The sequence below is a fragment of the Bidens hawaiensis genome, unplaced genomic scaffold (genome assembly GCF_021521415.1).
Source record: "Bidens hawaiensis isolate Kalapana, Puna unplaced genomic scaffold, B.hawaiensis_p1.1 tig00071076_1, whole genome shotgun sequence".
In the NCBI taxonomy this organism is placed as follows: domain Eukaryota; kingdom Viridiplantae; phylum Streptophyta; class Magnoliopsida; order Asterales; family Asteraceae; genus Bidens; species Bidens hawaiensis.
In genome coordinates, this window is record NW_027502457.1 from 1 (window position 1) to 22,701 (window position 22,701).

The 22,701-nt window shown below is 35.4% G+C and overlaps 1 protein-coding gene across 1 annotated transcript; it reads right to left on the reverse strand.

The window, feature by feature from the left end:
* Positions 1-22: 22 nt before the first annotated feature.
* LOC143605755 (uncharacterized) lies at positions 23-22,022 on the reverse strand (the record flags this gene model as incomplete). Its single annotated transcript, XM_077081749.1, has 5 exons — positions 21,042-22,022; positions 20,908-20,952; positions 4,783-5,337; positions 4,365-4,622; positions 23-219 (listed from the first exon to the last, which is right to left on the reverse strand). Coding segments are annotated over exons 1-5 (2,036 nt in total), but the record flags the coding sequence as incomplete, so codon positions are not given.
* Between the last annotated feature and the right edge of the window lie 679 nt (positions 22,023-22,701).

Sequence of the window (22,701 nt, forward strand, 5' to 3'; positions counted from 1 at the left end):
TATTAGGAGCTCTGTAAAAAACTGTTGCTGGCTTTCAGGATATTTGCTATCCCAGCGCTTTGCAACGACAGTGTTACATCCGGTAACATTAGCATGAGTGATTTCCCCATCATATTGCTTCCAGTATCTCCCTTCTCCTGTGCACTTGGAATCATTGAAGTTATCTGTTGCCAGCTGTATGTCTTTAAGTGAAATATGGAGCCTGTCTTTGCTGTTTTGCTGCAATTAAATGATACTAAGCAAGTTGGTAATTCATTTAAATTGTAGTTTACATGGTTTCCATGATTAGTTAGTTGCTGTTTTGCTTATTTGATTTATATATTTGGTTTTCAGTTCTTTATTTTGATATAATGCTAAAAGGATAAATTCTTGCAAGGAATTATACTATATAAAGAGAAACCTAATGCTACAGTGTTTTTATTGGAGGTCCAACAATTAAGTGGCCGTAATGTGGCAGCCACTGAATTATTATATTTTTAGACTTCCGATATGACTTTATTTATTTATTTATTAATTTGAGACTACAATTTAACACAAAATGGAAGTTGGTCTGGTGGTCTGACTGTGTTGTTTTAATCCATTTGTCTTGTGTTTGAACTTGTCCTTGACCGATTTTAAGGGTTTTTTAAAAGGTCTATATATTTATATATTCCATACAAATTTTTATATTCCATACTAAACCAAGCAATGGAAAAATATGGTGATGTGGTGGTAAAGTAGTGTTCAACTTTTACTGTTAGTTTTAAAAATAAACCGGCGCAACGCACCGAGGGCAACCTCTAGCCATATATTATAGCAAAAGTAACTACTACAGTTGGACAATGAGAGTTGTCAAACTTTAATTTAATTTTTGTTGTTTGTCGTTAGTTAACTATTTGTTTTCTTATGACTTCTGTTTACAGTCAAGATGTTTTTTTTTGGTATACTAGGATTTTATTTTTTGAGTTTTCATTTTTGTTTTTCATTTCTAGTAGATGTCCAATAAGTGGTTGCCATGTGGCAGCCACTGAATTATTGTATTTTTTTTATATTTTCGATATTACTTTATTTATTTATTAATATGAGACTACAGTTAACACAAAATGGAAGCTGGTCTGGTGGTCAGGCTGTGATGTTTTAATCCATTGGTCTTGAGTTCGAACTTATCCTTGGCCTATTTTAAGGGTGTTTTTTAAACGTATATGTATTTGTATATTCCATACTAAACCAAGCAACAAAAAAATAAGGTGATATGATGGTAAAGCAGTGTTCAATTTTTATTAGTTGGTTCTTAAAATAAACCGGCGCAACGCACCGAGGGCAACCTCTAGCCATATATTAGAGCAAACGTAACTGCTACAATTTGACAATGAGAGTTGTCAAACTTTAATTTATTTTTTTGTTGTTTGTCGTTAGTTAATTATTTGTTTTCTTATGACTTTAGTTAATTCATTTTTGTTTGTCTTTTTTAATTATTCTTTTTCTTTGGTTTTAGTTTAACATTTTTCACAAACCGAACACGTGTTAAGATATTTTTTTGGTATACTAGGATTTCATTTTTGAGTTTTCTTTTCGTTTTTCTTTGAATTATAGTGTTTTTAGTGGAGATCCAATAAGTGGTTGCCATGTGGTAGCCACTGAATTGTTATTTTGGCAGCCACTGAATTGTTTCTTTTTATATTTATGATTATCGTATGAAGCAGATACTCATCCACTGTTTAAAGTCTGAGTATCATAGCTTTGTTACTGCTATTCAAGGGTGGGCGGCCCAACCGAGTATTACAGAGTTCGGAAATATGCTTGCCGGATAAGAAGCCTTGGCAAAGCAGTTAGCCGGTGTGTCGATTAAAACCGAGAGTGAATCCTTGTATGTTGGAAGAAAGGAGAAACATCGGTTCAACGAAAATAAAAACCGTTACAACGAGAAAGGCTAGGGTAAATATTAGGAAAAAAGACAAATGAAGAAGAAAGAATGGAACAGAAGAGTCAAGTTGAAAACTCTTGAAAAAGATTCATCGGATGAATAGAACCGAGACAAGGAATCAAGGTACTAACCTAAGAAGCTTCCTTTTAGGTGCCATAACTATGGACGGAAATGGCATATGGAAAAATACTGTCGAGAACCTATGGCAAGTGGAGGCTAATATTGCCGAGGTTCAAGAAAAATACGAGTTGACACCAATTCAAACCAAACTTGATAGATGAATGGTTTGAAGAGGCTCTTGTTGGTGGACAAGTCCAAAAGCAGTTCCAGAGTCGAATCAATTGAAGGTAATCTTGGAATCATCTATTGTAATTTTGAATTTAGATAATGAGGAAATTGTGGTTGAAGAAGAAAAGTATGGCTATTCAAGATGCAACCATGACAGTAATCGAAAAAGACGAGAAATAAACCATGTTGGATGAAGCGCATGATGAGATAGTTTCGTCTCATGTTATGGGTTGTCATGGTGGAACAGAAAATGTTGAAGATAAAAAAAACCAACAAAGTTGGCGTTGGAGTTTGCATGAGGTTCATGCAAAGTTCGGTTGATCCCAATGAACGAACAAATGAAGAAATTAAGTTCGAGATGGAGCATGCATCAAGTGAGGATGGAAGAATTGATTTGAGTACCATGATAGTTGGTCATGAAATTGAGAAAGAGAAAGTTGTTTCCCATCTAAAACCATGTAATGTAGTTCTAAATAGTGACAATCTCGAAACTAGCTTAGCTATCACCAGGAAAAAGACTCTTGCAGGTAGTGTGATGAAGTCGAATCCAAGAATTAAGCTCAATGAAGTGCAAGTATTACAAGGTGTGAATGATTTTGGAGAAACAATGGAAGTTGGTATTGAGAGGGGGTGTAAAACTTGGTACAACATCAACTTCAAGGACCCGAATGATTAATACGAAAAATATAAGGATGGTGCGGAAGATCTCAATGGGCGGTTTAGTGGAAATCTAAAGTTTATAAACCAAGTTGAATAACTTGGTGTCAAAGTTATCTTTTATTTATCTGTACTATATGTAAAGCATGAGTTAGGAACCTCTTAAATTTTAAGAGGTACCAAACTCATTGCTTTATATACAACACCTAATGCACCAAAATTTAAAAAACTAGGGGTAATTAAGTCTTTACTTACAAACCTTACGTAACTTTCATTCTTTCAAAATATACTTACAATTTTGGTTCCTCAACTTCACTACCTTTTTTGTAAAGTTTAATAATAGTTACACATATGCCCCCTAATTCAAAACCAACTACCCCACGACTTTTTAACGGGCATAACTTTTTCACACGTTAATATTTTTTCAAAAAAATTACGTCATAAAAACGAGCATTTTATTCTCTTTAATTTGGGTATAATATCGTTATGGTTTTTATAAAAATTTAGCATGTTACGCGCTTACCATTTAGAACCGGGTAACAAGTCGAGTCGGGCGAGATCGGGTCATTTATAAAAGTACAATAGGGTCGGAATGAGTTGGTACAAAAAAATGGTTATGGTTCGGGTTCGAGTAGAAATGGGCCAAATCAGAACGTTGTCGAGTCATAACGGGTTTGGGGCCAAAATGGGTTGGTTTAAAAAATGATTTATTTCAAGTTACTGTATATTGGTTAAGCATGTTTTAATGTCGGTAACGTGCATTCCCGTCCGGTTACACGTGTTCAATCTTCGATTATGCGCAACTGGCTTTGCACGAGTTACACGCCCAATTTTAGGCTATGTGCTCACTGTCATCAGGTGACGTATGTACCGACACGGACCATGCGTTAAATATTGAGTTGCGCGTGCGCCCTGCTGCATTGCGCGGACACCATGCTGGTTATTAAATAAAGTAAAAGTCTAGTTTGAGTAGGTTTCCTAGTTTGAGTAGGATTAGAGACGTTATGGGTATTATTTAAACCCATCAAAAGTTTATTTTTAGTTACTAGTATGAATTATGTTCGTGTTAATATTAATAGAAAAGAGTCGCATAAACATTTTATACGATATCGTGTTTGGTGTTCTTAACTCACTTGTTTAAGGTTTAACGTTAACTTGTTCTATTTGAATTGGATTGATGATTTTGTTAATAGTTTTTTAGTTAGTCATCCACTCATCCCCCTTTTAGGATGTCCCATTGAACAAGAGAGTCATTGTAATTGCAAAATCTGAAACTTGGAGTGATCACTCTTTTTCTCGATTGTTTTTAAAACCAAAAGTTAAATTTGTTTTCTAAAATTTGTTTTCATAATCCATTTTTCAAAGTTTGGTTGAAATTGACTGTTTACAAAGATTAATAATCCATTTTTCATTATCCACTTTTGTGTATAAGTTACTGCATACGAGTTTGCTACTCGCGAGCAAGGAGCAAGAGTATGAAGGGAAATAGGAAAAAGATAATTTAGTAAAGACTTACTTGAAAGAATAAAGCTCCCTCAAGTTCTTTGATGATAGTTTTCATTGTTGGACGCTTGGATTGAGATTCTAACACGCATTGAGATGCAATTGCTATAAATCTTTCCCAAGAATCTTGATCAACGGCTGCATTTAGCTTAAAATTGGTTTCATCAACTTTCTTTATTTTTGGATCTAACAAATCCTTTAATGTTCCATCTTTATAGCATTGTCGAGCTACTGCCGCAAGCCCCCCTTTGAAAGTTTCGTTATATGCCAACTTCCCACACATTATTTCAAATAAAACTACTCCAAATGAGTAAATATCAGATTGTTTTTTCAGTTTACCATATTTTTTGTATTCTGGATCTATGTACAACGTCTATCCCACCAACATTTTTCGTTAACATGGTGCTTCCTTGTTGATTTCTATGCTGTACCTTTGAGAGACCAAAGTCAGCAATTTTTGCCACCAAATTATCATCCAATAATATGTTTGCACTTTTTACATCACAATGTATTATTGTTTGTTTTTCAGGTGCACTCTCGTGGATGTAATCTAATCCACGAGCAATATCAAGACTTATTTGTATACGTTGAGCCCAAGTAAGACTAGTCATGCTATCAGAGTTTTTTAAATAGTCATTAAGGCTTCCTTTAGAAGCATACTCATAAATAATAATCATATTCTGACTTTCATGACAAAATCCAAGAAGTGAAACTATATTTGGATGCTTACACTTACTAAGCATTTCAATTTCAGCAATGAACCCGTGTTCTCCCTTTATTTTACTAGTGATGCATTTAATAGCAACGTTGGGCAGGTCATCATCATTGCCTTTAGTATCCGGTGAATTTATGAATTTAAAACGGTCAAGTTTTGCTTTATATACCTCTCCGAATCCGCCTGACGTAAGGTAATTTGTTGTAGAGAAATCTTTGGTTGCCAAAACTATTTCACTTAATGGAACTTTCATGTGATCCAAATTTCCCCCCTGCAATGTTACATGTTAGAATGTAGGGAAAAACAAGAGTGTTGAAACCTATTTGCTAGTAGGGATGATAATAAAACTAACAAGATTCGTTACTTTGTTTGTACCCCTAGCTAGAATCAAAACCTTTTAGATACGAAGACCGAAATAATTTTCAAATTTGTTTGATTTATTTATTTACTAGGTTTTATCCACCTTTATTACGGGGTTGTTTTACAATTTTCGTTTCTAATATATATATATATATATATATATATATATATATATATATATATATATATATATATATATTATTTTAATTTTATTTATTGTAAGGAAGTTAATAATATACTTAAGGCTTGATAATGAAAGTGTTTCACATATAAATAAGATGTTATACTCGTTTAAAAGTTATCTAGTTTGATAAGACCCATGAGGTGATCACAATGCACTACCACAACCACTCAGATGGTACCACCAGTGTCAATTAGGTGTTTGTCGGAGCATTATCACGAATCCACACCTGCGACGCCAAAGAAGAATACCAGCAGCGATGGCAACCAACATGATACTGGAGATCGGATTACCAGTGAAGGAGGCAACAATCTAGATGACGATGGAAAAGTAAATGTCGTGCTACCAACAAGTTAATATGGCCCAAAATTTTGAAAATTTAGTTAAATGTTGGATATTTGATTGCGGTGCTACCATGATGTTTGAAATATCGGACATGATAGCAAGATTTAAACCAAAAACTTACCGCATCAAAACCGCAAATGGGGAATAGTTCACGTTAAGGGAGGAGGGACTATTGAAATATCTCCATCTTCAAAATTATCCAATTGTCTTTATGTCACGTATGTATCACATAAATTGTTGCGTATTAGTCACGTGACATAGAATTAAATTGCACAGTATTAATGCATCCCACTTTTTATATCTTACAAGACATCAGCACGGGAGCGATCATCAGGTGTGGCACTGAATGCCAAGTATTGTATTATGTGAAAGTGGTGACTCAACATGGTACTGTGATGCTGGCTCACGGGACTACAAATAGAGAAACTTGGTTATAATGGCATAGACGATTGGAACATCTCTCAACCGGTTATTTACATCTCTTATTCTTGAAATTATTTCCTTTAACATTAAATTGTGAAACTTGTCTTTGGGCTAAAAGTCAAAGGCATACTTTTAAACAAATTAACACAAAAGTTGATTTACCTCTTTTGCTTATTCATTCGGGCGTATGTGTACCCGCAAAAGGTTTTGGGGGACACAATTTCTGTTTTTGTCTTATTTGTTGATGAGTTCACTCGTATGATATGGATTTACTTCTTAAAAATCAAATATGAAGGTTTTGATAAATTTACTATGTTTTATGCCATGATACAAACACAATTTAAAACCAACATCAAAACTCTTCGGTCTGATAACGAGGGGGGATACATAAACAACTCAATGAAAAACTTGTTCCAAGCGAAAGGGATAAATCACCAAGCGTCATGATGGCATACTCACGAACAAAATGGCACTGTTGAAAGGAAAAACTGAATCCTCTTAGAAATAACTCGAGCTCCTCTAATTGAATCTCAAGTACCTACGCCTTTCTAGCCTAAGGCTCTTGCTACTACACATATCTTACCAATCGGCTACCAACAAAATCCCTTGACCGAAAACCCCCTCTTGAAGCTCTTGCCGAATTTTCAAAATTACCGCTTGCTTATACATTAAAACCATGAATATTTGGGTGCTATGTCTTTGCACACATTTCAAAAATTAACCAAACCAAACTTGACCCATGCACTGAAATATGCGTTTTTTTGTGGGATATGGTGTCAAATAAAAACGAATACCGGTGCTATACTCTAAAAAGACGTCATGTGTACACTACCATGAACTATGACTTCCTTGAAATCGAATTTATTTATACCTGTAACATCCTAAAATTTTAATGTTGAATAAAGAAAGTTACGTTTAGTGATTTCGCGTTATTAATTATTTAATATCGAGTAAGGAGCGGATCATGGACTTGGATTAATTGAGATGGGTTAAATGAGAATGGGCCTTAGGTCCATGGGATTTAAGGGATATAAATATCCCCTAAACCCCAAACTATCATTCATTTCACCTTATTTTCTAACACTCCAAAACACACACACCACACACCAAACCCCGCCGGCCGGCCGAGGAGAGGGGCGACCAGATCCGAGAGAGAGAGAGAGAGCGTTGGTTGTGATTAAACAAGTAAACGAGATCCAAACAAGCTCAAAAATGTATGATTCTTGATCTTTGAAGTTTAAAGATCCAAGTTTTATAGTGTAGATACGACCGAAAATGGTTGGGAAACGTAGTGGGTGATGTCGAACCATAACAAGGGTGTTAAAATCGCCAAAATGCTTGATAGAAACCAAAACAGCGGCTGATCTGGGCAACTTCGCCGCGAACTGGGCAACTTCGCCTTCAAAGCGATAACTTCGCCTGAGGCCAAGTTCGCCTAATTGATAACTTCGCTTACGGCCAAGTTCGCCTAACTGGTAACTTCGCCTAAAGCCAAGTTCGCCTGATAACTTCGCCTAGAGCTAAGTTCGCCTGAGGTTTAACTTCGCCTAAAGCCAAGTTCGCCTGATAACTTCGCCTAAAGCTAAGTTCGCCTAAGGTTTAACTTCGCTTAAAGTCAAGTTCGATTAGAAAATAAATTAAAAATCTAATGAAAAATGTGTTAAGACAGTTAATGGAAATAAAATTTTTCCAAGCTGACCTGGCAGCTCGACCCCAGCCAGGGGCTCTGCCCCTTGGACCCTGCTAGGGGCTGCCGCCCCTAGACCCCGCTGCCAGGGGCGCTGCCCCCGGACCCCCGTTCGTTGTGGGTCATATAAAGATAGAAATACATTATGAGAAGTGATAGTTAATTGATACGTATACTTGTTATACAGTCAGCCGTGCACAACTGAAGAAAGGGATTATGATTAACGGTGAACATAACCGTGTTCAGGTGAGTTTCTAGCCCCATTCCTTGTTATGTTTTCGAGGCTGTGTGCATACTTGATGTGTTGTTAATACATTTATCCTAAGTGATAAGTGTATGCCATATGTGATATATGTGATATGTATGAATGATTGCTTGATGGTACGTGAACGATCTGCGGATATTGCACGTACTGTCAGGTTGTAACGTTATAAATAAGGTAAGTATGATATGTATGTTTATGTGTATGAACGTAATAAAGTTAATAAAAGAAGGAAATGACGGTTGTATGGTTGTATGGTTACGAAAAGGGTACCGAGCCCTAATAATACTCGAGGTATGATGTATGGTTGTATGGTAACGAAGAGGGAATCGAACCCTTCTAATATTCGAGAACTAGGGACCAGACCCTTATAATATCTGTGATGTTAGGGACCAGACCCTTATAATATCTGTGATGTTAGGGAATCGAACCCTTCTAATATTCGAGAACTAGGGACCAGACCCTTATAATATCTGTGATGTTAGGGAATCGAACCCTTCTAATATTCGAGAACTAGGGACCAGACCCTTATAATATCTGTGAGGTTATAGGGCGAAAGGCTCTTTAAAACGTATGATTATGTATGTAAAGAAAGTATGAAGGTAAAAATGAAAGTATAAGCACTTAGGTGTGTATGAAGGAAAGTTAAGAGGTTAAGTATGAAATGTAAGAATGTATTGTATGATTATGTGATTAACTAGAACTCACTCAGCGTAGCTGACTTTTAGTATGCACGCAGGTGAGTAGGATGAGGCAGCTCGCTTGAGCAGACACGTGGCACTGAACAAGAGTCTGGCATCTGAAGACTTATGTTGTTTTAATTTTAATGCTTTAATGTTGAAAGACAAAGGATGTTTTGAGACAAGTTATGAATTATGTAATGTTTTATGAAAGTTTTATATTCCGCGTAAATGTTTTAATTAACTCTGATATTTAGAACTGTGTTTATGAGTAAATCCAACACGAAAGTAGGGCTACCGGTAACGGGGCCTTACAATACCTCCAAACATAGCGATCGGGGGAGGGGGGAGTGTAATGACATTGACACACTGAGTTGGTTGAAGTGGGATTCAAAATGGGCTTCATCCTAGAAGAAGTTGATCACAATACCCAACCATCATCAATAAAATATCATAATACCCAAGATGAGTCAACAATTAGTGTTCCCATCCAAGATCCTCCTACTCGGGGGTGTCTGAGGTAACTCACTCTAACACATATGAAGATATAGAATCTCATGAAAGTCAAAATATTAATAACCATGAGATAGGAATAGAACAAATAATGCAAGATGAACAAATTCAACCGACAACAACACTTGAAGAAACGACCGAGAGATATGTTTCACCACCAAGAGACAACAGTGGAATTCCAGCAAAGAGATACTCACCAGAAAAACAATCCAAATCCTCCATATGTCCCTTAGCCAACATAACATAAGCGAACCTATCTATAAAAGCTAAGGCATTTAATGTTTCTCTATATGCTTAACAAATTCCAAAGCCTGTGGAACAAGCTTTAGGATCAAAGAACTGGAAGGATTCTATGGAAGCAGAGATGAAAGAAACTAATTAAAAATGATACATGGGAAATATTTGACCGTCCAATAAGAAATAAACCCATAGGAATTAGGATATCATAAACCATATGGAACCAATAAAAGATACAAAGCATGGTTGATGGCTAAAGGCTACACAAAACCATATGGGGTTGACTACCAAGAAACATTCTCCCACGTAGCTAAAAATTAACACAATCAGGGTCCTTTTCTCGATCATTGCAATTGAAGGATGGCCTCTTTCAATTTGATGTTAAGAATGCCTTTCGTAATGGAGAAATAAAAGAAGTATACATGGAAACTCCAACCGGGTTCACAAAAAAATTCAAAGCAAAGAAAGTATGTCGCCTAAAAAAACTAACTATGGGTTGAAACTATCTCGTAGAGCTTGGTTCAGAAGATTCACCCTAGAAATGAAGGGATGTGGATTTTGACAAAAACAATTCTTATGATACGCTCTTCCTTAAAAACATCAGTAACCTTAGCATACTAGAAGGGAAAATATGTAAATAAATGTTTAGTATTAGGAATATATGTACTAAGAAAAGTTAGGAACGGGGTATATGTAAAAATACCTTAAATCTAATATAATTAGTAATATATATTTTCGGTAAAAGAAAAACAAATGACCGCCTTCCATAATCCATCTTCGTCAACACCAAGCTGTCGTCGGTAATATGTTCATTGGTCCATCACCGTTCGTAGGGATGTTCACAAGCCGAGTCGAACTGAACGAGGGCTTGCTCGTTGCTTGGGTCTTTTATAAATCGAACCGAGCCGGTTGACTCAAAATCGAACCGAGCCGGTTGACTCAAAATCGAATAGAGCTTAAAACAAACTAGCATTTTCCGAGCATTTTTCTAGTGGTATCGAGCGAGTTTCTAAGCATTACTTTTTCCTTTTTCTCTTTAAAATCTTTTATAAGAAAAAAGTTTGAAGCTAAATATTAGTATACCTGAAAATAAATTAGTATTTTTTTAGAAAACTAGTATTATCTTGCAAATTATTATAAAATTTAAGTTTGAAGTCGGATATAATGTATATAAAACAATTAATAATTATTTATAGAATTATATATATGCACAAATATGTAATTTGTTTTTCTAATTATCATAAATATTAAAATATTAAGTACTAAATATAATTATTTTTTACTTATTTGTCATTTAAAGTACTTGAAGATGTTCAATTCATAAATTCAATATTCGATATTCAAGATAATTATAAAAACGAATTATATATATTTGAGTATATATAATTATAGAGGTGAGTTTACTGGGGAACTCAGAAAAAGTGGGAAATTAGAGAACTCAATCTTACATCATCCATCTAATTAGTACATCTTTTGTGTTCTTTGATCTTCTACATCTCACATGACTTTATCAAACTAAAAAACCCTAAAATACTAACCCCCCCTCACCCACCCACCCCCGGCTAACACCCCCCCCCCCCCCCCCAACACCACCACCACCACCACCACCACCAACACCACCAAATAAAGATAATAAATAAGATGGAGGGAAATTATCAAGGGCTGTAAAGGGGGTTCCCTAGTTCCTCACTTTTTTAAGTTATGTTTTGAACCTATCTCTATCAGCCCTAATCATCCATAACTAAATCATCGCACCAACAGATCTGATCAGCATTTCTGGCAACCTTGAATCGCACCCCCCTCGCCTGAAACCACAACTAACCAATCATCAATATTATGTTTTTTAAATGGTGGCAAACTGAATGCACATTATGGTTCTACCGAGATAGATTAACAATGGGACGAGATAAGGGGTTGAGGAATCCAAAGAGGTGTTGCCGGTATCCATATATAAGCCATAACATCGGTGCTGCCGAAGACCTCGTTTTCGTTTTTCCAATGTGGGGTTATCGACGAAAATGAGGTGTAAAGATGTGTTAGACCGTATGTAGTGGATGGAGCCTCTATGGAGGCTTTTGGCGCCATGTGGTGCCACATCATCGTAAGGGCGCTTTACAACAAAATGGTGTTGTGGATGAAGCCCATTTAAATCATTACTTCGTTATTATTTTATTAATAAATAAATAAATAAGGAACCTACCAATCACCTTCCACCTCTTCCCTCATTCCGGCGCTTTGTGGGAGGCGCTCCACCCCCCCCCCCCCCACCTCCCACAAAGCGCCAGTGCGTTGGGGCGCTTTGGAGGGGGGAAGCACCCCACTACGCACGGTCTTAGTTTTGGTTTGGATAGTGGCCCCCATATTAATTTTAATAGTTTTTGCGGTTTTTATTATAAAAAAATTAAGGGCCCTTTGTTCATAACCAAAATTTAACGTCAAAAGTCAAGCGGTGTAATCTTTTGATGTTGGAGATCAAAACGGTAATCCATGTATATCAGAAGGGCTATTTGTGTAATTAACTTTAAATTGAAAAATCTCAATCATTGTCACATCACACGCCAAATCATCAATAAACAGAGTTAACAATTTGTTAGTTTGGGATTGTTATTCGTAAAGAGTTTGATAGTTGGGATTGTCACTAGTTAGATTATTAGTTGGTATTAATATTGGTCTATAGTTAATAGTTTGGATCCAATTTTCCTGTTGTATTTAATAATATTACTAATTTGGTAGTTTCATATTGCATTAATATTAAAATTAATTGACGAATATAGGATTTGGGGCTTCTTGCTATGCTGCTTCCTAGAAACCGAGGTGTTGGTGCTTTCTTGTGCAGAATCTTAGTTAGAATTTTCTTTTTGTCCCTTGTTATTCTAACTATTATATGTATACAAAGTTAAAATTAAGACGTTTAACCCTTTGATTTGTGGTTTATTTTCTAACTTTTTCTGTTAAATAGAAAGAAATTGGAATTTTTTACCCCGAAGGACCATCATCTAAGTAATTGTGTGATTTCGTCTGTATATAAATAAATTATTAATTAAAAAAGAGAATTAACCATTTAAAAAGTAATAATATTAAAAAGACAGAATTACAAATTTTGTCCTTTAAACAAATCCAATTTACGGTTCGTGTCATTTTTTTAGTTTCTTTGCAGGCGGTGTCCTTTAAACATTATTTTCCTACATGTTATGTCCTTTACGCTAACTGGATTAGAAAAACTCAGTTAAATACCCTCACGTGAGGCGCATGTGAGGGCATATTGGTCTTTTCAACGAACTGGTTCAAATATATTATTGTAAAAATAAATAATACATATTAAAGTGATTCTCTCTCTCTCTCTCTTCCCGTCTTCTCTCTCTCTACTCCTCTCCCTCCATGTCTTCACACCAACATCACCACTTCTTCTTAAATCCGGCATCATCTCCTGGAAACAAGCCGATGAGGCCATTTCGTCCGAGGCCTAATGCTCTCATTTCTTTTAACTGATTGAAGAAATCGGGCATTCTGCCTTCTAACGGGTTTCTTGCAAGAAAGAGGTATTCAAGACATGTGAGATTGCCAATTGATGGTGGAATCCCACCCGTGAAGTTATTTTTGTCTAAGTATAATATCCTACCATCATCTTCTCTTAAACCAACTCCCTTTCTTCTTAAATCCGGCACCATCTCTGGTCATCTTCTCCGGCGAGGAAGACGACAAGATTGTTATAAAGCCGCCGCAATCCTAACTAACCGAACAAATCGAAACCCTAATTAACAACAACCATCCTTCTTGTTCTCTAGATCTAGGATGTTTTTTTCTCTTCGTTAGATCTGGGACAAATCGAAACCCTAATTCCTACTACTTGTTCTTTTTGTAATACGTGTGTTGGTGATTGATTGCCATGGCTATTCAAAACAGTGGTGGTGGATGGGTTGGAGGTGGCTGGATCCGGTGGTGGTGGAGGTAGAGGCGAAAGATTCCGGTGGTGGTGGTGGTGGCCGGATCCGATTGGGGGTTTTTGGGTATGGGTGGGTTAGGTGAATTGGGTTTTCGGATATGGGTTTTGGAAGAGGATGGGTTGGGTTCGGGTGATGGGGATCGTTTGCTTTTGTGAACGAAAAGTGTGGTGGCGGTTTGTGAGATGGAGAGGAGGTGGTAGAGGAGGGTGGTGGTGGTTGGAGATTGGTGGTTGACGGCGGCGGTGGGGATTTGGGAGTGATGATGATTGGTGGGTTGACTAGAATGGAATGGAATCTGCAGCGAGGTGGGTGGGGGTATGGTAGCGGGAGTGGTTGTGGTATGGTGATGGTGGTGGCGTAGAGAGAGAAGAGAGAAAGGAGGGGAAGGTGTTATAAATTTGCAGGTATAGTTGAAAAGACCAATATGCCCTCACATGCACCTCACGTGAGGGTATTTAACTGAGATTTTCTAACTCAGTTAGCAGAAAGGATATAACGTGTAGGAAAATAATGTTTAAAGGACACCGCCTACAAAGAAACTAAAAAAAGGACACGAACCGTAAATCGGCTTTGTTTAAAGGACAAAATTTGTAATTCTGTCAATTAAAAATAAGATTATTGGATTTAAATACTCCTAACTTTTACCATTTGACTGACACCACTCTTAACTAACAAAATGTTATACACTACTTCTAACTTTCGTCTTATTTGTTTCTGTCACTCCCTCACTAACTAAACACTAACAACGATAGTGTAACGTTTTCTTAATTGAGTTGGCATGCTTATGTGTCATATGTGGGTCCCACATATCCATCCACAATCTCTACTACTACCCACCACCACTTACCTCCACCTCCACCACCAACCTCTAACAAACTAACCCTTTTTTGTTCAGTCATCCACGAAGCCAACTCTTTCTTAGCTGACATTTCATCGAACACTTCATTTGCACAATTGCCTCCCCTTCAATTCTATCCCCTACCATTCCCTCAACGAAGCAAAACTAGTCCCGGCATCTCCCTCTCCGCTCGCAGAATACATATGACGGTGTGTAACACCCCGAAATATTGTACGCTATCAAACGTGAGCGTTTACTCGTGTTATGTGTAATATAGGAAAAAAATGGAGATGACTAAGAAATTTAACTTGTTTAACTAGATTAAAGTGTAATATTGTAAAAATGGGTTATGAGTGGTATTTTGAATAACCAACTAAAGTATAGGGGTTGGATAAGTACAAAAGCAAACTAGTAGTGACAATACATAAAATTGAGAGAACACACACATATATGTGTGTGTGGTGTCGACATCAGGAAGAAAGAAGAGAGGAAACCTCTTTTTCATCCAATTTCACAAAAAATGAAAGACCAATTAGTGCTTAAACCCTTGCATGTGGGTAAATTTGTGATCATATCAACTTGGTGATCATAAAATATGTCTTGAAATCAAATTTGGTAATAGTAGTGAAAGATGGCCAATAGATTACTTGCAGTTAGTGAATGGATTATGATCATATGATGAAATTGACAAGACATATATGCTTAAATTCATCTTGAATATCGAAATTGTGGAGTATTTGGCTCAAAAATAATTGTTTGTTAGTCTTCAAGTCTACCATGAAGTGAGTTTTAACCTTAAAGTGAAGACCCCCAATTTCATGAACAATATGTAGTGTATTAGCTTTGATTGAATTGGTTTTTACATGTAAATTGAATGTTTATGATATTTGAATGAAACTAAAGTGGTAGAAAGTTATTAAATTTAGCTAAATACATGGCTTATGAATCACGCCTATAAAGTGTTTGATGAAATGCTTGAGTGAGAAATACGATGTTTGACATGTCATAAGAATGTTGATATGAACTCTTTGGATAATGTTGGCATATGTTAATGAATTGGATATGAAAAGAAACGTATCCTAATGAGTAATCAGGTCATGATTTGTAGGCATCTCGAGTGACAATCCGAAAGATCGAACCGCTATGGACGCGCGACAAATTGGAAAGCTTTAAGGTACGTGACTAGATGTTATGTTTTATTATGTTACTAAATTATATCAATTTAGTTATCTTGACGTAACGATTGGAAGAGGTTTAATTATGGATTCGAATAATTAAAAATAAGCTTTTCAAGATAAAAGACTTGTCAAAACCGACGTGTAAATGACTTATGAAGTCATAGAGACGAAGGTAACGTCTTAAGTATTTGAAACATGGCTATGACCAGGAAGGAAATTGGGTTATAGAGTTCTATACTTTCGTAAGTGATGGATATCATAATAATGAATCGAACGGGTCGACTATGGTCTATATGGCCCTAAACTGACAATGAAAATGAAACCAAGGTAGAAACGACCATGGCATCGTAGAGGTCGAGGTGTGATTATATACCAACCGTAAAGTAGGTTATGGCAAGAGAAAATAATATCTTCTATATTGAAGCTAATCGATTTCGTTAATGACATAAATACCCTTAACTGGCCAAACGAGTTTTAATGAAGAAAATGGTTATAGAACCATGAAATGTATAAGATATAATTCAGATATGGGTCATGGTTAAAAACACTAAAATCTTGTAAAAAGAAATGGTAGACAACCTTGACACTCAATACAACACCCATCAAGGGGCAAAAATCGGTTTAGAAATCCGAAATGTAAAGAGGACGGAAACAAGAATTCGTACTCAGGGTGTCATATTATGAAGAAGTTATGTTAATAAACGAATTTTAAACGACTTCATAGGGTTCGACTATGGTTCGAGGTCACTGAAAAATGACATTTTGTAATTAAGGCGTGAAACGACAACAAAAAATCAAACACCCTGTGAAAAAACAAAAATTCGGTAATCGCGTTACGTGACAGCTCGGTTAAAGATCCCTCGCGGCACATGAGGGATTAATCCGTATAAATGATCATTTTTATATTTCGGTTTTCGATGATTCGTTTATGAGTTTAAGCTACTAAATGTTTTATGGTGGTAACAATCAGGTAACTAAAAGTTTATGGTACTGAAAGAAGATGAAACTCTGATGTGGGGGTGAGCAGATAATCGAATTAACCGAACCGAAACCGAATAACCGAAAAAACTGATCGAAAAAAGCCAAACCAAAGCATTAACCGATAGTTAATTTTTTAGTTTTTTGAAAAACCGATTTTTGGGTTTAGGTTCGGTTATCCATTTTAAAAAAATCGAACCGCTTAATCGAACCTATGTATTCTACGTGTTTTTTTAAGATGTTATGACCGAAAACAAAACACAAAAAAATCTACCATTGACGGTATTGAAGATTATGAAGATGATGAAGATTGGATATAAACTTTGAAGATGAATAAGATAATTGATGAAAGCTCGGACCAAACTTTCAGTGTTTGTTTTATTAAGAACTTTGTTGAATTTTAAACTTTGTTAATCAACTAACTTTTTATTTTATTGGTTCCATGTAACACGTGCCTATTTTTGTATTTTGAATGCAATATATATAAGGTACTCTATTTTTTGAATTCTTTTTTTTTTTTTGTAATTTCTACTTACAATAAAGAAAAACGAAAATAATCGAAAACCGAATAACCGGAAAACCGAAAACCGATCGGTTGGTATTCTAAAATAACCGATAGAGTTGGTTTTGGTTTTGGTTTCACCCTAAAACCGAACCGAACCGTGCTCACCCCTACACAAGACTCGTCTTCGCTGCTTCCGCGTTTTGTTAAGCTTAATGCTATGTTTATGGATAAATATTGTTACTCGATGTCACTTATTTGGTCAAGTTTAATATAAAAAAATAGATGTATATTTCTATCTATTTAAGGATATTACATATATTTTTGTTTATTTAAGGGTACCACATGGTGTACGACCAATAAGCCCACCAAAATTCGTCAGAATATCGATTAGCCGCCTTAAGCGTCCCACAATATCTCTAAAACTCGCTGGCATGTTATTCAAATTTGGTTCTTGGGTTTCTCGCTTTTGTGAACAACTGATTTTTTTTTGGGTGGGGTGGGGTGGGGGGGGGGGGGGGGGGGGGGTTGTGAGAACCATGGTGGATTATTGGAGGGAACAGTGGTGACGCTGGTGTTGTTTGGTGGAAGTTGGTTGAGGTGGTGGCAGCCGGCTTAGGTGCTGAGGTAGTGTTTGGTATGAAAGAATGGAGGATGAAATGAAATGACTCATTGTGAGGGAATGGAGAAAAATGTGTTTGGTTGATTAAATGAATAGAATGACCCATTATGTAGTCCATTCCATTCCCTCTAAAATACCCCAATTTCATTCCCTCTAAAAAAATAGGTTAGTGTCTGTTAGGTTTAGAAGTGACAGGAGAAAACAAGTTACGAATTGAGAGTGGTAAGAAACAAATTGTTTCTTTGTGGTGTTATCAACTAATGTGCGAAAGTTTGGAGTATTAAAAACTAATAACCCTTAAAATAATACGGAATATATATCTTAAAAGGGCATTTTTAAAAGAACTTTCAACTTTAACCACCAAATATTAAATGCAAGTTGAAAAGTTCTAAACTTTCAAATTTTGTTACCAAAGTTATCTGTTCTTCAAACTTTAGCTACCAAAGTTTCACATCTTCACACTTTTGACACAGTACTTTTAGAATTTTAAATTCGACCATAAAACTTTTACACTTTTACAAAAATTGCACAAAATTAACGTCTTAAACTTTGGCCACAAAACTCATTTAATCCAATAAATTACTCCTTTTTAATTAAGGCCCAAAAAAAATTTCGCATTCGGCCCAAAATTTTATTTGCTTTTTAGGAGACGGGCCTGGCGGCGATAGTTAGGTCGGTATTGGTTTGTTATGATATTGTTATTAAATTATTTTGTGATCAAAGTTGAAAGTTGAAAAGTGTCGGGTTTAAAAGTGAAAGGGTTTTTTGTGACTAATTTGTAAAAATAAAAAGTTTTAACATTTTTTTGTATAAAAGTATGATTAAACATGTCTCAAATGAGACTTGAACCCATACCATTTTGGTTGAGAGTAATACCCCTTTGCCACTAGACCAAGCTAGTGATGATGTAATTAGATTTAAACAATAAATATGCATATTGTTTTCAATAAAAATAAATATATTTTTTTAAAAAATAAAATTTCGGGCCTAACGGGGTGTCGGGCCTGTGGCCGTCGACCACCCCGCCACCCCTATGAGCCGGCCCTGATCGCCGCTTCACCACCACATTACCATAACTTCGTTTCTTCAAGCAATTTACATACTCAGTTCATTAATTTATATCAAGGTTAACATTTTTATTATTGGCACCTTATCAAAGACATCTCTTCGAAGACTTTCGCGCAAAGTTTTGAGTCTATCAGCCACCAGTTCCATTGATAGTGTGATACATAATAAGGGTTAGCATATTTAAGTTTCATATCATCTCTTTTTTAAATAGAGATTGTATTTAAATATATTTATGTGTATTAACATAACTGTAATTTATATATCTAATCTAACTATAATAATAATAAAAAAAATAATAATAAGGATGATGTGATAATCTCACATTCATTTTTGGTATATTCTCTCTTCTCATTCATTCTATATATCTATGGGTTATGGGGCAAAACAATTTTGACAAATGAGTTATAATTCCTTTCTAATCTTTCATCTCATTTATCATATCTATCCATGGGTCAAAATAATTGTAAAAAATGAGTTATAATTTTCTTTATAATTCTCTAATTCCTCCATCTTATTTATTCTACATATGCGGGTCAAAACAATTTTGACAAATGGGTTATAATTTCCCTTCTATAATTCTCTAATCTCTAATCTCATTCATCACAAATTCATAACTATCTATGGGTAATGGGTCAATACAATTTTGACAATGTTGTATATAAAGAGATTTTTTTTTCTAATTTGTAAATTTAGGATTAGAGACTTCTTATTATTTGTACTATAGATTTTATTTTATTTTTACCTTTAATATTAATTTCTTTTAAATAATGGACCTTATTTTATTTTTATTATTTGATAAATCTCGTGTAATACATGGATTTAAAAGCATTTCTAATTTGTAAATTTAGGATTAGAGACTTCTTATTATTTATACTATAAATTTTATTTTATTTTTACCTTTAATATTAATTTCTTTCAAATAAGGACCTTATTTTATTTTTATTATTTGATAAATCTCGTGTAATACACGGATTTAAAAGCAAGTAATACTAATATAATAGATCATTCATTTGTGTTGAGTTTTCGTAAGCCTTATAATCTAGCTCATATATATGGTTGACGAATGTTAATTGGTATGGTAATTAGTCAAGTCAAGAAAGATCTCAATTCTCTTCTTATAATGATTCTATAGAAAAATATAACGGGTATTTTGGCAAAAACTAGTTGATGGACGGTAGCTATAGGCCTATTGCTAGTAGTTGATAGTTTTTCTGATATATTTAGGTGTTTAGCAGGGAAGCTGAAACTTTTAGTAAAATGTATAAAATGATAAAATAGACATATAACTAAAAAACATAATACTAAATGTATGTATATTGGAATTTTATTTAGTAATTTTAAATGCTATTTAGTAATTATAAATGCTAAGCTGAAAATGGTTTTTAGAAGAGAGAGAATTGTTTTCGTCTATCAAGGTGATCCGTCATTTCAAATAGCAGATCCTATAAGTTGTATGTTGTCAGCTTTTGTCCGGTGACAAAGAAGTTTTGTTCGTGTTCCGTCATTTCAAATGACGAAAAGAGTTTGAATATCTTCGGAATTGTCATTTGAAATGATATATCCCGTGAAAAGGTTGTTACATCAAATCAAGGATGTACTTAATTGATGAATATGATTTAAGATATGTCATTTCAAATGACAAATTCTAAATATTCAAACTTGTCCTGTCATTTCAAATTCAAGAACACCAACGAAGCTTTCATGTCAAAAAACAAGAGCTGACAACACTTGTATAACTTCTAATTTTAAGATCTATCATTTCAAATAGTAGATCACCTCTAAACCATAATCATTAATTCTCTCAAACAAACCATTTACCCCCATTCTTTTTTCCTATTTTCAAAAAAAATAAAGGAAAAGCTCCTACATCAACATCTTCTTATCGGAGTTTAAATCCTCTTGCATTGTTGTTTTCTTTAGTAAGTGACATAAAGTTGTGAGAATCGAACTCACCCCCTAACCACCCGAGCTAGCTATAATGTACTTATCACTTCAACATTCAATATTGATGAAAATTAATTACCTTGAAAAGACTAGACGATGCATCAACTGCAGCCGGAGAATGCACCTTAAATATGAATAATCGCAATTAAGAGAAGTTAATTAAAAAACATGAATGGTATAAATTAGAAGTCAAAGGATTGATGCTCTAATTACCAGGCTTTGTTGTTTCTGGTGAAGTGCCAAGGCCCTCTCAAGTTTGTTGACAATCTGATCTATATCTGGACGTTCCGCTTGCTGCTCCTTCAAGCAACAATATGCTATTTCCGAGAATATTTTGAGTGATTCATTGTCCATTTGCCGTCGTAGATCAGGATCAATCATATCATCCAATCTTTTCTCTTCATAGTGTAGTTTTGCCAGATCAGCAAAGCACCAATGATCTTCTTCTGGAGTGGATGCTGCTTTCATTCCGCACAAGGCTTCAAAGAAAGAAACTACAAAAGAGGACACGGGTTTGTCTGGAATAGATGCTTTCATTCCAAACAATACTTCAAATAGAACGACTCCGAAAGAGAACACGTCGGATTTATGAGTTAAACCCCCGGTGCTTTCAAATGATGGATCCATATACTCTAATGTGCCATTGTAATTACTGTTTAGGTAAATGCGGTGTCTCTTAACCTTCACGGAACTTCTAAAATCATGTAACTTGGGTTCCCAGTTGTGATCTAGTAAAATTTTGGAGCTCTTGATGTTACCGTGAATTACACAATAATCATCGTTTAAACCAGAATGAATGTAACGTAACGCTTGCGCCACACCAACGCATATCTGCAATCTTTGCATCCAAGTGAGGCTTGAGCCCTCAAGATGCTTGTCCAGACTTCCATTGGCCTCTTGCTTGTGTATGGTGAATGTATGATCTTGAGTGTCATGAAACTTAAAAAGAGAGATGATATTTTTGTGATTGAGATCTTTATACATCGTCACCTCGTTGACCACTACGTTTTCTTTTGGTTGCGGACATTTTCGCACAACAATATCGATCAACTCTTTAGATTGCAAGAGTTTTCCTTTGTAGACATGTGCATAACTACCTCGTGTGATGAGATTTTTACGAGCGAAGTTGTTGGTGGCTGATTCTATCTCCTTCAATGGGATATTTATGCTAGCAACATAATCATAATAGTTCATATCGGTTGTCTTTGGTAGATGAAGATGTCATGCTTACGTTAATGGATATTAATCAAGTAAAAATAGAATGCCGGCACAAAAAAAAAGGAAAAAAAAACAGCTGGTGGATCAAAGAAGGAAGGTTCAAAGAGAGGACGATCAATGAAGATTGAAGAAAGTGGAAAGGAATGTGAAGAATGAATGACTCACACAAATCAGAAGCAGAAAACTTAGGTGTTATTTATAATCAATAAGGAGAAAACCATCAAATAAATATTAAGATGAATTTAGGCATTCAATGCAAATAGTTACAAGCTGCCACATTATTAACACTATTTAACAATTAACAATATTTTTCTATTAATAACTCTAGCAAGGCACTAGAAACCTCCAATTACGGCCACCAAAAGATCAATAAAGAGCACGAGTATTACATGCCGCACCCACCCGCCCAAAACTACACAAACGACTCTTACAAATGAAAACCGCACCAGCCTTCCCACAAGAGCTGGGACCTTTTTGATTTAATTATTTTTAATCCACAGAAAACCAAGCACGTTTATCTCTTCCAACAAGCTATTTAAATAGGTTGGACTCCCTGTATGGACCAAAGCATTTCGCTTCTTTTAAATATACCACATTGCAATCAAGCACCTATGACATTATCTTTAGGAAATGAGACAAATTTATGGAACTCAAC